Source organism: Tachypleus tridentatus, chromosome 7 (assembly GCF_004210375.1).
Source record: "Tachypleus tridentatus isolate NWPU-2018 chromosome 7, ASM421037v1, whole genome shotgun sequence".
Classification (NCBI taxonomy): Eukaryota; Metazoa; Arthropoda; class Merostomata; order Xiphosura; family Limulidae; genus Tachypleus; species Tachypleus tridentatus.
This window is the reverse complement of record NC_134831.1, coordinates 156,158,273-156,180,036: the sequence shown is the minus strand read 5'-3', so window position 1 is coordinate 156,180,036 and position 21,764 is coordinate 156,158,273. Positions and strand designations below refer to the sequence as shown.

Here is a 21,764-nt window from a genome sequence, read left to right as displayed (position 1 = left end):
GGAATTTCATAACCAAATTAATTGTTGGGCTGATTAATTTATTACTTTCCACAGCTTAATAATTTTCACATTATATTAATGTTTCTATTTCTGATTTTTATATTAATTTAATATCATAGGCATCAATAAAACAATTTTAGATAAGTTGTATTTTTTATTCTAACCTGTTGTACATCAAAATATATCATGCATGGAATGTCATACAAAACCTGTAATAAGTTATAAATACAATTAGGAACATTCCTTGTAAATTAATAACTTAATAGCATTACATATTCTTAGATCATTGTTAGTCAATGTCTAGTATATTTTGGTAAACACAGTGAAATGAGCAAACTATTTAGCAACTAACATTTTTTTGTGAATGAAGAATATGTTGCATGTCAGCTAAGCTGGTGCATATCTGAAATTTAATGAGTTTGGTTTAGGACAAAACTACTAAAACTGTCTACTACCATTAATAATTTTTGAGCTACTAACCAAATAGAAAACAGAGGGCTTGCAGCATTTGTTTCGAACTCTTAGGTTACTCTTTATACCAATGAATAGGTTTGATTGTCACATGATAATAATGTCCCCAAACTAATATAACTTGGTGATGAGTGTGGTTGCCTCATGGATTTCATACTTGATGCAGTTAAACATATTTGCTCTTTTTCCAAGTTATTATTACATCACAGTCAGTTCCACTGTTCCTTGGCAATGGGAACTGCTAGCTATTTGCCCTAGCTCTGATTAGCAATTTAAAATTAAGAACAGTTGCAGATAACCTTAGTTGCTTTGCCATAACTGAAATATATTGAAAAAAATAACTATCCAATATTTCTTGGCTTGAAAGGTTTGAATATTCATAATCATTATGCTAGTTTTCTTTCTGTTTAAAGAAACATTAGAATTAAGTTTTAGTTCAACAAATCTGTATAAGTCATCATAACTTAGTAGCACATATACTTATAGCTCAATAAATTTCGTCATATTTTATACATATAGTTTAGTTAATATTAAAGAATGCATACGAATCTCATTTCAGCCATAAATGTTCAGTTTTATTTGTTGCTTGATGTTTTTTCTTTGTACATTGAATATTGTTGATTTGTTTCTGGTGTATATTATTTATCAATTATTATTATTATTATTATTATTTGTATTGTATATTTATGTTTCTTGAATATCTGAAAAAATATGAAATTAATGGTTTTTTTAATGATTTATTTATTTTTTCTTGTTATAGGCACTATTGGATGTTTGTGGTTTGTTCTCTGGGCAGTTTTTGTTTATGACACACCCAGGGATCACCCAAGAATTTCAAAGGATGAGCTAATTTATATTTTGGAAGATCAAGGAGAAGAAAAAACTCACAAGGTTTGTTACTACTGAAAAAACATTCTTTAGGTCACCCATCATTTAAGACTTTAATTCATCTGAACATATAAATACCTGCTTATTACATGTATTCATATAATGTTTTTGTAGCATGGTAGGTGCATGTATATTTATTTTAATGTTATAAATTACTTTCAAGTAAGTGTCATTTGAAGTATCTTAGTTATTTTTCAGTCATCCTGTGGACTGACTCTGCTGCATCATCATCCTATCTTCGCAACAGTAGGAAGTATAAAATATGTTTTAAGTGTGGTAATGTGAAGATAAACCTGACAGAAACAAATTTAGAAAGTTAACCCGTTTGCTGTGGACAGATCAAATAGCACATTTTGCCCTTTTAGAGTTATTTTCAAAATGTTGTTAAATATAATCACCAATTGTTGATGGAATTTACATCAAAATGTAGTTTATAACTCAAATTTTAATATATGTGTTAATTTCTTAATTTAAAGAGAAATATAAAGAAAAAAGTAAGTATCAGTTTTTGACTATAATTTATTATACCTACCATACAACATGAATAATGGTTAATGAATTAAAAACTTAAATTGGAAATATTGAAAAGCTATAATATAAAATAGAAACTTCCTACCTCTGATTTGTTGAGATGTCAATATATTTGGCCTATCTAGTAGCTTAGCTCCTCCCACTACTCCATTTTTTCAAAACCTCTAGTCTAGTCCCATCTACTTATTTTAATTAAATATTTATAACTAATAGAAAGAGCAATTTCCTGTGTATTTAAATATGACAGTTGTTTGTAAATAGTTTGAAAGAAAAGTGTCATAATTTCACTGGAACTGTTGAAGTGTGATTACTAAATTGTTGCTTTGAAAAGAAATTTGATTTTTAAACTTTTATATAACCTGTTTAGAACCCTGGATAAATTACATGGATTTTGTGTAATAATATAGTAAGCTGTTAATTTTTTTTTGCTTTCTAATGTGTATATTTGAAGCATACAAATATTGTATATCCACCCTCTACTTGGAAGAACAAATGAAGCTTAGGGAAAGGCTTAGTGTGCATGACACAAGAGTATTACATCATCATTAACATTATGAGTACTCAGAATCTTTTTGGTTTTGTGAATTTTTTATATAGTTTTATATTTTTATTGATAAAAAATAGGTATAATTTAAATGTGTATGATTAAATAGCAATAGTATGGGTACACACACACACAGGTACTGTGTGATAGCCAAACTTTCACTGTATTTTTCAAAATACTAAAATACTGGTATTATAGTTAGAGATTTGTACTTTGTATGCCTATATAGCTATGCCTATTTAACTTGTTATTTTTTCTACTGTCTAAATTGAGGAAAAATTAAAACAAATTATACAACATTAGAAGCTTGACAACTTAAAAGCTTATTCCTACCATTTCAAAAAGATACAATAATTTTAACAAATTTCTGCAGAATGAAGTTATGCACAAATGATTATACATCTTCAAAATGAATAATATTTGTACAAATTGCAGGAAGTACAAAGATATATATATTGTAACATAAAAATGTATACAAGTGTTGACACATGATGAAAGGATCAAGAATGTAAAGAACTTTCAAAAACACATAAGATTGTGTACAGAAAAAACTATCAGTGAATGCAAATATATATAGGTATTTTGACACATGAAAGGGAGCATCACAGATTTACATATAATTATGTGAATAATAAAAGAAAACTGTCTAAAAAAAAGAAACTGCTGTACATGCAGATATAAACATTAAAATCTTTAGAGAAAAACTAATTATGAGCAAAGTAATTTTATGTTAACAAAACTTGGGTAAAAGCTTTAACTTCTTTGAAGGGTAACACTATTGTGATACTTTTCAAAATATTTAATGCAAAGAAATTTGTAACAAAGTTTACAGTTGATAATTACTCTATTTTCTGAGAGGCACAGTCTGCATTTCTTTCTTTGTATTCTCTCAACAACTGTTGTGAAATGCCTGCTAAGAGGGAATCTCAAAGGTAAAGAGTCCTGAACAGTTTTTGAAAGAGATGTACCAGAAGGACCTGGTCTGCTTTGTTCTAGTGTTCTGGAATAATGGTAGCTGATTGGTCTGTGTTTTTTACAGAATATAAGTATTTACAACTGTTAAGTCAAAAAGTAGAAAAAGAAAAAGTTTTTATCTAATTTTATTCCCCTTTATCCAGTAAATGCTGCTGTTGTTATTTTGAATTTAAGCACAAAGCTACACAGTGGGCTATCTGTGTTCTGCCCACCAAGGGTATAAATACCCAGATTCTAGCCTTGTATGTCTACAGAGATACTGCTCTGCTACTGGGGGGCTTATCCAGTAGAATAGTAACTTAAGTGTTCATCATTCAGGTCCAGACCCGATATGGCAAGGTGGGTTAAGGCATTTGACTTTTAATCTGAGGGTTGCCGGTTCGAATCCCCGTTGCACCAAACATGCTTGCCCTTTCAGCCATGGGGGCATTATAATGTGACAGTCAATTCCACTATTCATTGGTAAAAGAGTAGCCCAAGAGTTGGCAGTGATGACTAGCTGCCTTTCCTCTAGTCTTGCACTGCTAAATTATGGACAGTTAGCACAGATAGCCCTTGAGTAGCTTTGCATGAAATTCAAAACAAAAAAACAAACATTCAGGTCCAACCCTCCCATAAACTTGATGTTCACAATTAACTGAAGTTTTGTAATATCAGCATTCCACCCTCTTGTCACAGGTCAGAGTGGTTATAGTACTAGTATAAAGTTGAAAGTTCTCATTTGTCAGCCTAATTCACAGTTGTCAGAGTTCCACATTTAAAAAATTATGCTTCCCCTCTCTGTAGGTTTGTATAAACCAGTTGTTGTAGGAAGTACAATTTGTCTTTTGTGCATTTCTCACTTACATAGGTTTCCCATAGTCAGTAGTTAGTCAAATAAAAGTTGTCCAAGAAAACCCAGTGTCCTAGTTTATCATATTGGTCCATCAGTTTCATCATAACATGTTAAACCTCTAAAATTTGTCTCTTTTTGTCTGGGTAGATTTTAAAAATCAGATAGTATCTACTTACAACTTTTGCCAGAACGCACAACGTCATACCCCACTTGGTAGGTTTTCTGGTAGTTATTGGAGGAAACCAATTCTACATTTCATCCTCAACATTTCATAAATCCTTTTTATGAGAATATTCTACTTAGTCCTGCCTTTTTTCTGTGGTGGTGGTGGTGGTGTAGCTTGTCTAGATGTGTGTCACCAATTCCAGTAAACCTTTGTGTGATGAGGACCTTCCAACTACTACTTGATCTATCAATAAGACAAATTCAAGTTATGCTGCATTTAGCTGTCTTTAGTGTTTCAAGAGCATAAAAAACTTGTGGTTGTATTGATTATCCTAAAGTACAGGTTAGCACAATTTAAAAATAACTTCTAAAAATTTGTTTTAAAAAATAAAATCTAGACTTGCCTGACAATAAAAGTCATCCTATACACCAAACTTCAAAAATATGCAGTTAATTTGCTCAAACAATTTAGGGATGTCTTATAAAACTGGCAAATATAATATATGCTTTCACAAATTTAAGGTGCAGTCTTATTACTCTGGAGAATACTTATTCTAAACACTAAAGGATATGTGATCTGATAAATTTATCGTATTCTTGGTTTAAACATTTCCATATGTTTAAACTACAATCTTATTATTCTGATAAATTCTCGTTAAAAACTCTAGGATATATAAGCCAATACATTCCACATCCTATTTTTAGAGCAGGAGTCAAACTGGCTTATTTCATCGTACATGCTTTGTAGTTTTCAAGGATATCATAAAACAGTGTCAAGTAAACAGTAATTACACAAATGGTGATTTAGTGCTTTATTTTTTAGCAGATTTCTTCTTCAGTTGTTAACAACAAAATAAACACAGAAAATAAATGTGAAATATTTAACAGTTGAAAATTTCAAGTGAAGTATTTTAAATTTTTTCATCAATGATAAAGAAAAATAGTACAGCTACTCATTTTATTTGTTTCTGATTTTACAAATTTTCATTATACTCTGGTGATTTTTTATTGGCTGATGAATAAAATATACCATCCAAGTAGAAGTAATAATGAATAAAATATGATGTTTTATATTTACCTATGCGATTTTAGCAGTTGATACAAATGAAATTTGGCATTTCCAGAATGGCACTACCTCCTCTCATCCAAAGATATCTCAACCTTTTGCCCATGCTAAAATGTTTTTCACTAATAGTGCACCACTCTATTATACCACATTATTTGTGTGCCACTTCAGGACATATACAGGGCATTTGACTACTCTCCAGTGATCATACACTGCCACTTACATAGATGCCAACCGTTGCGATTTGAGTGTGATCATTACGATTTTGGTGTATACATTAGGACTATACGCTCATACAAACAAATATTACGACTTGTTGCAACTCCCAAATTATTATATATTATATAGGCCTATACAATAAAGTGATAAATTGTTCCCCCAGGGCTTGAAAGGGGTGAAAAGAAAATTTCTAGTGAGATACAAATAAATAAAAGACATAGTCTAAATGGCTACTTGCAATAATCATGTTTATGCTTGAAATAATAAAACATATTTGTATTTCCGACGTCTACCAATAGTTTGAGTGCGGTACTTCTCCATACTGGGTACGTGGGGGAATCTATAGTTACATCATCAGTGCTTGTCAGCCAATCAGCACTCGAGTAGATGGGTATTTTTCGTTTTCTAAGTGGCATAGAAACACTAATGCGATCATTCACAAGATGGAAAAAAGAGACCTCATTAACAAATTGTCTTGTTTCTGGCAAATCTAAAAGGACTAATACTGTGAAAGGGCTCTGTCTACAATCATTACGCTCAGTCATTTGAAATAGTTGGCATCTCTGCACTTATATTCCAGCACAATCCTCACTTTTTTAATTTACATTACAGTACATAGATGTGTGCTTACTTCTCTTCATGTGCTTGCTTTTTCCATTGTGGTTGAGTTTCAGCCTTTCACTAGTTTCAACTTAGTGTTTACTTTCACATTTTAGTTGTTTTTTTCAGTGAATTCTTCCATAATTTAATTTCCACTTTGAAATATGAATTCAAATTTTACAGTCCCAGGTGATGAAATACACATCAATACAGAGGATGGTAATGTCACAAGCCCCCAGCAAAGTAGATTGATGATATCTTCTGAGCTTTAAGCTTTAATTTGCAAGGACTCTGATTCCTTTGCTCTGCTTTCTCCCACCATGAACAAGCTTCTAGTAATCATTTATTCAGGATGACGATATTTCAGACTATTTTTTTAACTTCGGCCTTTTTGGTTAGACACATAATGCTGACAGTCAGGAGAGTTTGCTGCCCTTGATATTCTCATCTTGTTGATAGGTATGTCAAATTTTAAATATTCCACCCTTATCTCTTGATTTCTTTCATACCTTTTTAAATGAATAACCTCTTTCTGATTATATTTTTCTCCTTCATCTATGACAGCATGAATGTCAACATTTTGCTGATAAATTGCTAGCTGTGAAGATATGCCTCCCTCCCACGCCCAGTTTTTTGACCAACATTCATTGGCTTACCAGCAGCCTTTAAATACTATTTTGGACTCTTAATGTCTGGATATTCTCCTTCCCTTAAGGTGTTAGAATCCAGGGGCATTGATCCACTTTAATTAATCCCAGTTTTTTTTTTAAGATCCTTCTTGCCCTAACCATCCTTTTGCACATTATTTCCTCATTGCAGTTGTTGTCTCAAGTCTTTTATTAATCACCTTATCAGTTTTCAGAAAACTTGTTACTTGTGTGGTCTATTCTAGCTTGTTTCTCAGCATCTGTGCTGTTTGTCAATGCCTGGTTATTATGTTGTTTGGATTTTCTGAGGAGAGATGCATTACTGAAGGGGCAAATGCATCTTTGAGGGATCTTCATCTGGTTCTGTTTCTATGTGAAATCTTTCATTTGTTTTAAGTTATCCAGAGTATTTGAAGTCAAGGATTGATGTGATAATACTATATTCCTCTTTGTTCTCTCCGGTATCTCAGTTGTCTCAACCAGGTGCTCTCATCCAAGCTTCAACTGTTCAAGTTCTCTATGCCCCTTCTTCTTTTCCCCATATCTTTCCTTTTTTCCAAACATTCCTATCCTTACCTTGTTTTTTGTTTCTTTTCCTTCAGGAGTCAGTGGTATGGGATGTATTTTTTAGGGTAGGTGGAAGCCTAGTTGGTACATTTATCAACCATTTAATGTATCTTTACAATAACTCTGCAGGCTCTATAGGTTCTGTCAGAGGGTCTTTGCTTTCAATTCAGGTCTCCCACCTCTATCATTTTTCTTCCTCCTCAGAATCTTGCCTTGTCCAATTATCTCCCTGAGTTAGTTTGGAACTTTCTAAGCAAAGGAGCAATCAAACAGGTCATGCCCACTCACCCAGGATTTTAGTATCCAAAATGACAGAACATTGGAAACCTATTATGGATCTGTTTCAGCTGAATACCTTTCTAAAGACACCTCAGTTCCTCATGGAGTTCTACTTATTCCTTCAGTGGATTTTTTTTCCCTCAGTAATGACTGATCAAGTTTCATGTGGCAGGTTCCTATTTTCATATTCCTAAAGCTTCAGGGTCATATCATTCTGGTCAGTTTGTTTATGAAGGCTGTGTCTATCAGTTCTGTACACTACTGTTTGATCTGACTTTAGCTCTTTCTAATTGTATTTTTCTGTCATGCTTAACCTTTGTCTCCTGTTTTTACTCTACTTTGGTCATCACTTCCAGTATCACTTCCTTTCTCTTGCTCCCCACTTTATCAGCTTTTCATCCAATCATCTTCACAATCTGGCTTTATGAGTGGCATTTGTCTAGTCCAATGTAAAGTGATTTAGACTTTTCACATGTGTAACATCCCTTTTTTCTATTAACTCTATTTGCATTTCATGTTTACCTTCCATTCACTTCTTTGTGTCCCTCTTGCTTCATAATTCTTTACCTTGTTGTTTATGAATGTCTTTATGGAAATGTAGATCCACAAACTGTTACAGCTGTATTTATTGGGAAATAGAAATAAAATTTCCAGCTGTTATATACAATAAACTATCAGTGATAAAGCAGTGAAACTGTGCATGTGTGAAAAAAGCAACTATTTCATTGAATTTTATGAACAGTTGAAAGTTATCTGCATATTTCTGTTTGTCAAGTTTAAACATTTCATACAATTTATATTTATGTTGATTAACATAGATAGAATTAGTGATACAGCAGAGAAAATTAAAAATAAAATATAAATATTTACCTTAAAAACTTTTGGTTTTCATTGATGAGGTTCTAGAGATCATGCAAATCAAATGTAAAAACTGTAAGACAGAAAATAGTATACTTCATATAAATATTGTCATGCCTGTAAACTATTCAGAGTCTAAGTGCAAATAACTACATGAAATAATGAATATTTATTAGAAATGGTAGAAAAAATAAAAACAAAGAACTTGATTTTTCTGAAACTACATACTTTTAGAAATGTTCTTATAAAATTTCAAACCATTTTGGCCACCAATATTATTTTTGAAAATATTTCACAAAAGTTATGTAATTTTCTTTTGACTGAAATATATTGTCCCTAAAGGGTTCTCTTGCACTGTCTCAAGCAAATATATCTGCTTTTACATTTATACCCATTTGATGAAACAAAAGGATTTACCCCATGTGTTGACAAAAAACTAGGAAAGATCAAATTCCAAATTTCATTTTTTGTTGAATAATTGATACTTTTTGGGAACTATCCCAGTATAGTTTATGCATCAAAAGTGTTAAGGTATTTAATGCTCACTGTTGTTGAGATGGGATGTCCCACAAGAACACTAGTATGTTCATTATTTCAGCGTTCTGTATCATAAATAATCTGTATAATGAGTAAAGCACTATCAGGAAAGTTGCTCATTTCACCAACAAGCAAGCACTTCATTCACAGAGCTACTTGAACTGTGTTAATGAAATTAAATAAAATATAAATTCATTTATGTTCAGTTATATTGATTTTCACTTGATGAGTAAGATTATTGTGGATTTTGTTGTTAGTGGTGGTGTGTTTGTTCATAAGGGTTTATGTAGGATAATATTTTTTCAGTAGGAGCTTTTTTCATTATTTAGGAACGTTTTAGGAAATTATGAATTCTATGAGTTAGTGAACAACCTCAAATTTGTATTTTCTGTTTTGCAGTTTATTAAGTGCCTTTTTTATTTGTTTGTGATGTGGTCATACAGTTAACACTTTACAAAGGTTATAATTAGTTAACTGTCATAATAGTTCAACACAGAAGAAAAAATGAAATTGTTAGTTGGTCATAACTATAGTTGAAGTTTGATATTGTACATATACATTCAATAATATTTTGCTAATGTTTGATACATCTACTTTTCATAGTGTGTGTAAAATATTGTCTTGTGTATATAAATGTGTAGTGTTGATGACATTTCAGTATGTTTTTAGTAAAATATTAGTTTGTTGTTTAGGTTATTCCCTTTAATAGTTTGAAACTTCCTTTCCTTTCACAAATAACATATGTTTCTTAAATAATAACTGAAGGTTGTTACAGTTTTGAACATTAAATTTATAGTTTCAAAACTCCTTTCTACAACAAGAAAATTTGAAACAAAGCACAACACATTTAATATTTTAAATTGTCCATAAACTGGAAGGTATTCCTATATGCAATAACATACAACTGTTGAAATTAATACAAGTATGAGGAATCTTGGCTTACAGTGGGCAATCTTAGAAAGTAATATTTTTGTACAACATTTTAGTTGCAGGTGCAAACATTTTCAAGTGTACAACAGATTACATAAAATGTTGGGACAACATGAGACCTATTGGTCCATCTCGACTGTTCCATGTTCTAAACTAACTTTAAAAAAAAATTAAGTTAGCTCTTATCATTCAAAATACTTATCAAGCTTTTTCTTAGACTCATTTAAATTTAATACCTCTACAACATCTGAAGGCAACACATTCCAAAGCTCAATCAAATCACTTTTTAGAAGAATATAATTGTCTTAATTGAAGATGACTCCAACCATGCGAAAATTTATACTGTTCCCATTAACCTTACTATTCTCACTGTTAAACATGAAAAAAAGAATGAATCAATGCTATCAATTCCCTTTATAATCTTAAACACCTCAATCAAACCTCCCTTAATTCTTCATTAATCCAAGATAAAACAATTTGAGAGATTTCAGCCTCTCTTCATTTGACAACCCTTCCAACCAAGGCACAATTCAAGTAACCCTTTCCAACAATTTGATGTCTTTCTGAAGTTAAGCAACCCAAGACTGAACACACAAGTGGCCTAACCAGTAACATAAAATGAAATTATAACCTCTTTCTAACACTGCTTAGATGGCTTTAGAGACTGATTAACTATTTACACCAACATCTATTTCTTTTGTGACACTGTTAAGATTATTTCCATTCAAATTATAAATATAAGTCAAATTATGATAACCCACTAGCATCATCTTGTATTTATTATAATTGAAACCCCTCTGCTATGTATTTGTCCAACTCACAAAATGATCTAAATCATTTTGTAAAGCAGCAGCATCCTCTGCACAGCCAGCAACACCCAAGTCCTTAATATCACCTGCAAATTTAAATAATTTGAGTATTCTAGAAATAAGTTATTTTTCCAGTTACCTACTTTAATCCTAGATTTCTTTTAACATATAATATTGTCTTTCTGTGAATTATAAAATAACTTGTATGGAGAGTGATTACTGAACTAATATAACACCATAAATTCACTGATGGTTTAAATTTCCCAAGGACAATTCATGATATCATAAAGTACCTTGTAACTGTATGGTATTAATTTTTTTACTAGAGATGGGGATCTTCTTATATACCTGTTGAAAAAAGTGTTTGTAACCTTGAAAACATATACCTGGTATAAATGTATAGAAAGTTTCTATTAGCTAGCATTTCTATAATGGTGTAATAACACCTGTAATGCAGAAGGACTGGTCAGTGACATGGCTCATACACACTTGACGGGTTTTTCTTCTAAACTTTTACATAGTACTTTTACCAAAATTTTGTTATATCTTACTTTAAATCATTAATGAACATTATACAAACTAATCTTTATGATGTACTAGCAGGGCTATCATTATCATTTTAAATAGAAAGATAGATTTAAAAAGTAGAATGGGATCTGGGTGTCCTCCCTATCATGGGTAAAGGATGTCATGACTCTTGAGGGGATTGAGAGCAAAGCCTTGAACCAAAATTAAATTTGTAACATTTAAGGATAACCAATTCTTGTCTTTTGAGCAACAGTAAAGATAGAAAAAAAGTTCTTTAAAATGAATTCTTGGAGTACTTTTCTATGTTCTCCATACATATAAGACAAGAAATTAGTATGATAATGTGAAAAATGGTATGTTCAGATTATTATTGAAAAATGTGAGCTCCAACCTTTACACAACTTTTGGAACAAGGTCTTTTCTAGAGTTGAACAGAATAGAAACTTTTTTTAGAAAGATCAGCTGGGCCTAACTTCATTTATCCTAATGCTAAATGCAGGATAAAACCTAATAAGTATGTACATTTTATTTAATACAAAAGAATTATATCATGATCTGTACATACAAACTTTTATTCTGCTGTTGTAGAATATCCATTTGTCATGCAATATGAGAGTCATTCGTGGAAAATTCAGAATTTATTGAAATTCAAAGGGAATCTAGAAAAATAATTTGTATAGGAATCATTTGTTTTAATACTTTTCATAGGAACTTGCTGCATTTTGTTATCATTTATGTCAGAAATTCTATTCATAATTTCATAAGTTTTGAATTAGAGACTTATCACAGATGAAATTTTAATAGCCAATTTCTAAACCAGAAATTTAACAAAATATTTTCTATTTCTTCTCAAATAGTGATTCATGTTTGATTATTTACTTCAAATGTTTCAGAACATTTCCAAGAACCCAGTAAAGTCATCAACAAATTTTTTTTAAAATTTCATCTCAAAAAGACATCAACAACCTGCACAAAAATTAATATAAAATCTATTCCATAATAAAGAATGTCTGTAAAATTAAGGGGGTAAATGAAGGGATCAGTATCCTGTTTTCCAGATGAGTGTGTGCAAAAACAAACAGTAAGTGGAAAATCAGTAGTTTTGCTGGTAGGATTGTATTTAAATACAATTAGTAATGAAATTATCAATTGTATACATCTGACAGTTGCTTTACAAGGGAAGTTTACATTCCCAGTATCTTTATTTTTAGACTAAATTCATATGACTATTCACACTTTATCTTGTTTTGACTACTTTTCTTTTTCACATGCACTTGCATGTTAAAACCAAAATTCCTTTTATTGTAATGTTTATCATTTTTTTAAGCTTGTTTACTTAACAGTAATGTTGTGGCAGTGAATTCCTTAAAATCTAGCTAAATGACCACTTTACCATGAACCAGACCACTTCAAATTTCTTTTGTAAATTTGCTAATGTGTATTTTTAAGTGTAAGGTTATTTGTAATAGTTCATTAATTCAGATTTTAAATCATTGTTGAAGAAATTACTCCAACTTGTTTTTATGTATGCCAGTAGATGTTCTTGTGGTCTAAAATTATGTTTATTTATTATAATCTTGTAGATATTTGAATGTAATAGTGATTGTTATTGAAAGAATCTGTTTGATGTTTGTTAATTTTAGCCCAAATCTACACAATGGGCTATTTGCAATCTGTCAATTTTATGGAAGTGAACTCTGGATTTTAGCATTTAAAGTCCAGAAATATTTCACAAACCCCATGAGAGCTCCTCATTAGTTCAGTGGTAAGTTTGAAGGCTTATTAAAAAATATAACCCATTTTAAAGCTGTTTGCTCAACAACAAACATAGATTCACAGTGAGATACGTCTGTTCAATTCAGACAGAAAAAAAATGTAATGGCTTTAAAAATGTGTAGACAATATCACATTGTTTTCGCTCAATCTGAAAAGTGTTACAAAGAGTTGTGTGAAGAAAGAACAGTTTTATTAAATTGCTCTGAATTTCTTTTCAATATATTTTTCTTAAAGATAAAAATCTGTGATTGATATATATTTTCTAAATGTGAAATGAAATTTATGCTATAGGGATAAATGATTTTGCAAGTTTTAATTTGAAGTGAAATTCAGCATTAGCTTCTAAAGTGAAGGAGTTGGTCAGTTTCAAGTGCCTAGTGTTTTTAGTTTTGATTGTATACTATAGAACTCAGTGTTTTTAGTTTTGATTGTATGCTATAGTACTCAGTGTTTTTAGTTTTGATTGTATACTCTAGTACTCAACCAGTGTTTTTCATTTCTGAATAATTGAAATGTTTTCACATAAAAATACTTAAAATGTTCAAAAACAGCATATTTGGATATTGAAGATGAGATCAAGTTTGAACAAAATCAAAGTAATATCTGGAGTTTTTAAATTAATATCTTTGGTTAGTCTCTGTGTCTATATTTGTTTATTATCTGTTATTAGAATGGCAGAAATCAATGTATGGACTTTTTGAAATTGATATTATCTTAACTTTGCATTTTCAACCTTCAGAAAAACCATAATTTCTGGAAAGATTTCATTAAAATGTTAATGTGAACTATATTTTGAAATATTTAGGTAGCTATGTAAATTTCTAGTATCAGTATGTGAAGCCTCAAAACTTTGAGTAATTTGTAGACATAATGCAACAGTATCCATTTTAGCACTTTAATATTTTGAAGATTTTGTTGAGATAATCAGTGTGCTTTTTTTAGGTACCAGAGAAATTCAGTAAAAGTTTTGTCAAAAATCAAGAAGCTTGTATTTAAAAATTTCAAGAACTTTTACAAAATAAAAATGTAAATTTAGGAAAAATTCAGAAGTTTTTCAGTTCTGTGTAAAAAATGAGTCATTCATTCCAACTTCTGTAAATGATCAGATATTTTTTTTAATAAAAGACCATTCACAGCCAAGATTTATTTGTAACTGTCATAAAGGAAATAAGATTCTCTTTATTTATGAACATTCCTCATACATCTTTTTTTATTAATATTATACTTATGTATTCTTGAAATAGTTTTCTTTAGGGTAATAAAGTAAATTCACAAAATTTGTTTAGTGTTTTTTTTTATATAATTTAAACAAATTTCTTTCATTAAAAGTAGTTTCATAAACTTAGTCTAGTTAGTTAAAACAAGTAACAGTTCTTTTCCAAAAATGTCACATTGTAGGTGACAAAGTGGTGATTTTTCCTTATTTGATCCCAGTTTTTTTAATATAATTCATCAAATGCGTGAATTGAAATATGATAAAAACTATTATCTTTGGTGTACTAAAATTCTGTGGACATTGTTGTAATGGTAGTAATAATTGCTTTTGGTTTATAATTATATGATTAATTACCACAGAGACCTCCTATCCAATGGAAAGTTGTGCTGACATCGGTTCCTGTATGGATTTTGGTTATCACCCATTTAGGGCAGAACTGGGGTTTCTACACTTTGCTGATAGAACTTCCAAGCTATTTGAATAATATCCTGCACATCGATATAAAGGATGTAAGTATACAGTCATAACCATTCTTAATATGTTATTCCAGGTGTGACTGGCTTCTTGTAAAATACTGAAAATTTAAAATTAAGTTCACAAAGGTAACTATGTTTCTTACAAACACATAGATAATGTGAAAATGTAATGTTTCCTCTATTGTAGAAAAGTTTTTTAAATATATGGTAAAAATAATGTACTTCCTTCTATCTGAATTTACTCCACATAGGAAATATAGAAGTGCTGCACAAATGTCACAATTTGTGCTTGATATTAAATTATAAAGTATTATGAGCTCTAATATATCCTGGCATTTAAATATTCACTTGTAAAACATATTTTCTGCTAAATTATGTTAACTTAAACTCTCAGGCATTGTTTATGTTTTCAAAATACATTTATATGTTAACCACTAATGTAAGTATTATGTAGTAAAATGATACACTAAATATATACAATTTAATAGCCATATCTATTATAACCACCAGAATTTTACTGAAGTTACTATCTGCTCAACCATTTCATTCCTTTAATTTGCACCTAAGACTACAAGTTTTTTAATTGATTCTATAAAGTTCCATTAGATAATACATTAATATTGCATGAACTTAAGGTTTTAAAATAAATGTTAATTGTACCTAAAAAAAAGTATTATGGTGCCCATGGCCATATGCACCATATGACATCTTTTATCATACATGCTAACACATTTTCTCACTTTTGTTACTTAAACAATGTCATTTAAAACTGTTTAATAAATTACAATGCCAGTAGCAATGCATGTATTAATTTGAAAAAAGCATTTCAGTTAATGATAAGTTTACAAGAAAGAACAAGTTGTTCAAATTAATACATTAAAAATTGAAATGTATATAAAACATACACATATTTAGCATATTTTTGTATAATTTGTAGTAAAGTTTAATATATTAAAGATAGTGCATCCAAATATTTTAAATTAATTGTAATTTTTACTAGGAGAAGAAAGTTAAACTATAAATTCATTAAAACCTAGTATGTGAAACACACTACATACAATGTGTGTACAAGATCACTTTAATTTCTAATGAAAGCTTTGGTAAAGATTAATAGATTAAATCATGGTATGGTGACTTAAAACACACACATGACTAAATTGTGTTGTACTTTTCATTTGTGGACACTATGGTATTCATTAGCATTCACAGTTGTGTGTTACCATGGATTTTTTGTAAATATTCTGCTTGTGTGAATATTGAAAGTAACATTATGCCTGCAGTATCATATGGCAATTTTGCTTAGTGGTATTCACTCATAGAATTGAGGTATAGTTGTTGTGTTGAAGAAGTGGAAGTGCATAATGAGTTGTGCTTGTATGTACAAGTTATGTATTCACATTGTATTTTAAAGTGGTTGATTGTAACAGTGACACTACTCAATTCTTAATGTCAGAATTAAAATACAAACAAAGTAAACCTTATAAAAACGTCAAATTGGGAATATTTCTCTACACATTTACATTAATCTTGCCTTCTTTCAAAATATATCTTGTGTTTCTCTTCATATTTACAGATATTGGAAGTTACTCAAACACTGTTAGAAGAAATACACAAAGTGCTTGAAGTTAACTTGTTTTAAGTATCTCTTGGACACAGTCATAATCACCATCCAAATAAATTGTTCTGGTCTATTAACACATTTATATTAATTTTAAGTCCAGGCCTAAATTCAGTGCTTCTGCTGTACTGATGATGTTAACAAAATATAAAAAATGATATACATTTTATCTTCAAATTTCAAGTTTCCACCAATACTTATATTGTTTTATATGAATATACTATGTCTCTATCTTCTTTTAGTATTATAGTATTTGTCCTGACTTTATTATTTGTTCTACAGGTGTACAGGCTTCACAGTCTGTATTTGAGAAAGCCAGTTAAGTTGATTAATTCAAGTTGACTTCATTACCTGTCCCAAAGTGAAATGTATTCCTGGCATTTGTTTTGCAGTTATGAAGAATCAGTTATCCAACTGCAAGTTGGAATGGTTATCAGTATTGTGAGAAAAATGAGAGTAACTCATGCTAATGTTAAAGCTAGAGTTGTTTCTGTTGAACTGCATCCTAAAGTAAATACATATAGATTGCTAGTTGAAGATTATGTGTAAGACCTAGACTGAGTGCTGCAGAAGTAATTCAGTGACTTATTTACTTGCTTTGTATGAGCTTTATATCATACTGTTTGTCCTATATGACATGTCTACAACTTTTAGAAAGCTGTTTGAGTTTACATTGGTAGAATTATCTGATCTATGTCAGTGATGTCTTGGTGTTTGTTTTTGCATCGTATAACTGATGATTTTTGATTAACTTGTCTATATCACCTCACTCTTATCAGCTTGTACTAATGAAGAATGCACTTTGTATAGAGTGAGGAATGCAAATAAGCATTCCTGGCTGAAGAAGTGTGCTTTAATAGAAGTTCTGATGTTCCACCTTTTCTACAAGAGAACTGTGAATTCCTACTAGATGTTACATCAGTGGTAGTAGAATCAGAGTAGTATTGTAGCAAAGGTAGGATGGAGTAATACATATAACTATGTATGTTAGTTGTATGTTCATGACACCTGAATGTAGATAATGTGCAATGAAGAAGGAACTACTTGTAGTTGTAGTTTTGTTAAACACTTCTGCCACTATTTGTTTGGTAGATAATTCATATTTTGAATGGATCATGTACTGCTGAAGTGACAAATGAACTTTAAAGAACCTGAAGCAATGATGGCAAGCTTGATAACAGCCCTTAAGGATGATGACTTAATCATACATTATTACTTGGGACAAAAAAGATGAAAACACAGATTAATTTTCTCACTAAATAGTGAAATCCTGTTAATGCATTGAAAATCCTAATCCTTAATTTCAAACTATTTCTATTATAATGACGGCAAGCTTCACAATAAGAGATGCCACATCAATGCTTTGGGAAGAGAAGCTGAAGGATATAGATCTAGTTCATGTGGGCACTCGTTGCTCTGCAGTGGAGTAAAACATAATAAAGTCAGGTTGAGAAACATACTAGGAACACTTGTATTGTACTTTACTTTTATGAGCAGTTACAAGAAATTGTCTGTACCTTTGTTATCAACCAACAAACAGTGGTTCATAGCTTGTGTTACAACTATTGCTTCTCCAGAGCTTTAAGGCATGTGATTCTCCATACTTTATATAACAGAGTGTTATATGCATTTTTGCTAACATTTAATAAGGGTTCTCTTGACCTCATTTGACCAAAGATGTTTATAACTGTCATGGATACTATACAGTGTGTGTCACCAAAATTGTTGTTTCTCTTCTGTAGAGAATTGCTCTGTATATTGCTGGTTCACTTTTACATGCAGGAGATTCTCCATTACTTCACCAAATGGGTGAAGGGTTATCCATTTGTTGATATTTCTGCACTATCTGTGGCTTTAGGCACTGGCATAGCACTGAATAATTGATTTAAATCACTCAGAGAGATCCACATAAATATAGAAGCTAATTTTAGCAGCCAGCTGTTCTCTAGTTGTATAAATTGTTGAGTGTGGTAAAACTGTGCACTTTACCTCATCACCCTCAATCTGAGGATTTAGCAGAGCTGTTGATACAGACAGTGAAGCATATGTTTAATAAGTTTTTGACATATTCAACTGGGATAAACACTTACAACATACTATAATGCATAATACACAACTGAACAGAAATAAACAGGTCATTTACTGGATATAGTAATATTTAGCTGAAAAGCTTTGTGTAGACATGTATGTGTGGCTCACCACCGAGAGTTAGACAACACCCCACAATGAGTACAGAAATATGTGGAAATGGTTAAGGTCTTTGAAACTTAGTTCACATGAGTTTATTTGTAATTAACTAGGAAAGACAACCAAACAAAATGTGGTAATGGAAGAATTAATATGCCAAAATGGAGACTTGGCACCAGCTGAACAAGACCTCATCTTGTGCTCCAATAAGTTGGGCATTAATGTATAAGTTACACAAGTCAAGGGGCCTGTGAAAGTATATAATAAATGTATTTCAGCTACATCCACTTCACCAGTATAGATAAGGAGTAAACAAGTGAGATTACTTATCTGGTTGTTCAGGATGAGTCAGATTAGAGTACCAGATTTAGATGCAGATACTAAGCCCTAAAGATCCACAGGACTACTGCATCTAACCTCTTGATTATTTTAGCTGAGATTAAACTTAATCAGAATTAATGTTGTAAAAATATCTATGTGAAAGGAAGTAATTATCCTTGCTTTTTAAATTTTGAAGTGATTTTCACTGTACAGAATATGCAATACATTGTGTGATTTCTGTTTGATTATCACAGTACTAAGATAATCATATGGTTGAGAAACCAACATTTAAGATGACACTGTCATCCTTGCCTTCTGATCTGTTGGCTGGTATTGTGAGATGTAGTGGATACACCACATTATGCGGTTACCAATCAATTATCTGTGGTTAGGCTGTTGTTTCATTGTAAAATTAACAAGCCTGAAAAGCTTTTGGGACCCTTACTTTCTGATCTATTGAACACAGTTTCATTATAAAAGGTACTCATATAATATTAGGCAATAAATGATTTATTAACACAGTTCATGACATTTGGAACCAGCAGATATAATGCCCAGTGTATCACCAGTTTGTACAACTCCATTGACCTAGCTGATTAGTGAGAGCTTTACAGAGAATATCACATAATCCTTCTTAGGTCTTTTTCACTGTACCTTAAAGGTATATATCTTCTCCATGTACACTAAGGGAGATATGTTTTGTGAGAGTGTATATTGATATAGGCTATAGTAATACCATGAATGTTAATTCTGAGTTACAATAATTTTAGCAGAAGTTTGTTTTTTAGTTGGATGATGACAATTTTTCCAATTTCATTCACCACTTAAAACAGCTTTGCATTTTTAATCTTCTTTGCAACTGTTATCTGAAGTCTATCACAGGTCTCCTGCTCAAGTTGCTTAGGATCTTAGTCATTTATTGACTTCTTTTTTGGTAGGGTTGTCAACTTTTGCTCACTGTTAAGTCTCTTGGTTAGTTTGTTGCAGGTTGCAAAGAGAAATACTTTGCTGGGGGAAGTTTGACTTTCTAATTTATATAGGGATGTTTTTCAATTCCCTTCTCAGGTGGGCCCAACCTTCTCTGTGCCTTCAGGTCATGGAATGGACCATTCTTTTAATACGTTTGTTTCCTTTTCACAATTGCATATGGTTCTGTCTATTTTGGGGATCTGAGCATCTTTGGAATCACTCATTCCTTTAAGTTGAGCCCAGCACTTCAGTGGTTATTACAGGACAAATGAAACATTTTCACAGTTGCTCTAGATTGTCCAATGGCTATGATGGTTTACAGCCTGCTCAGGAACAACATGACAGTAGATGTTCCTCTTCCACTCCCACATTCAGAGATACATCTTTTCATGAATGCTTCTCTCCATGCATAGGGCATATGGAATTCAAAGGCCTATGGACAGAAGGGGAATTATCTCTTCACATCACTCTCTTGAAGTTTTTAGCAGTTCAGTGAGGTTTATTGTGAAGTAAGGTGATAATGCTTCACTTGTACAGTTTTACATTGGGCACATACGTTACCAAATGAGGGGGCCCTCACTCCATGTTTTCAAACATTGGATCTTCTCTTTTAGGCCCATGATCATCAAATTGTCTTCCTTGTTTTCATGTTCTAAATGTAAGGAATTTATTGGCCAATCAGTTATCTCATCAAAACAGAGTGTATGTCTGTACATGTTGTCCCCAAAGAAGGTTCTGTCTTTTCAGTTTGCCTCTTCTAGGATCTGAACTTCCATCCATGTTTGCCTTGCATTACAACCCATGAAGGAGAGGAAAGGATCTTGATGGTTGTGGAGTCCAAATCCAATACACCACTTTGTTCTTGAATTTCTTTAGACGACCTCCTAGGGTCAATAAACTGGTCCTGTTGGGCATTCTGAGTGGGTAAATTTGACATTCTTTCTGATGCTGATGTTTGAAACACTGGTATTGCTGCATTGTTCTTTTTTGGCATTGTTGTGTGTTCCCTTGTAGGAGTCTGTGGTTAGTGGGATCAGTGAACTCTAAATCTTTCTTCTTTCATTACGGATCCTCTAAATTCAAATAAAAACAAAATAATGAAAAACATATCATTGATAAATGACCACATCTTAAAAAATCTGAATAGCAAAAAGGATTAGAGGAGCTTGCTGGCACTTCTAAGTCAATCAAAAAATTAAGGCTTGAGATATCTTGGTGCAAACATCTGCCCCAAAACAGTGTGAATTCCTCTTGAATTTAAAGGCCATTGAGATTACTCCCAGTTATACTTTGAATTCCTCATGAAGAGTTATTATTGAAAGAAATATGAAAAAAACATCCACTTCCTTTGACCCCAGCTTCTGGCATATACTCAGGTCCACTTTCTTCAGCTTCAAAATATTGAATGATTATTCAAACACACTCTCAATCACGGGAATCAACATCTACTGACAGAGTTTTGCCCACTTGACCCAGGGCAGAATTCATATAAGTTATCAGACATTTTAATAAAGAAAAAGGATGTGGTCATAAACTGAAGGGTTCTCCCACACCTGACTAAAAATGGCCACTTTGATACAATTAAATTGTGAAAGTTTCATTCTAATCCAAATATCGTTAAGGACTTGATTGATTTCTATTATCCTGTGTATCTTTTTTTACAGGAAACATTTCTTAAACCTACAGATACAGTCATCTTATGGCAGTTTTTGTTACACTAAAATTACAGGTTGTGATAGACAAATGACACTA

The 21,764-nt window shown here is 31.5% G+C and overlaps 1 protein-coding gene across 6 annotated transcripts in view; it reads left to right on the top strand.

The window, feature by feature from the left end:
• The window catches only part of LOC143256977 (putative inorganic phosphate cotransporter), a 59,921-nt gene that overhangs the window by 21,973 nt on the left and 16,184 nt on the right, over positions 1-21,764 (top strand). For all 6 annotated transcript variants that reach the window (XM_076514967.1, XM_076514972.1, XM_076514969.1 and 3 more), the window contains 2 exons: positions 1,232-1,362; positions 14,801-14,950. In XM_076514967.1, coding sequence (XP_076371082.1) covers positions 1,232-1,362; positions 14,801-14,950 — 281 coding nt within the window. The remainder of the gene's footprint in view (positions 1-1,231; positions 1,363-14,800; positions 14,951-21,764) is intronic.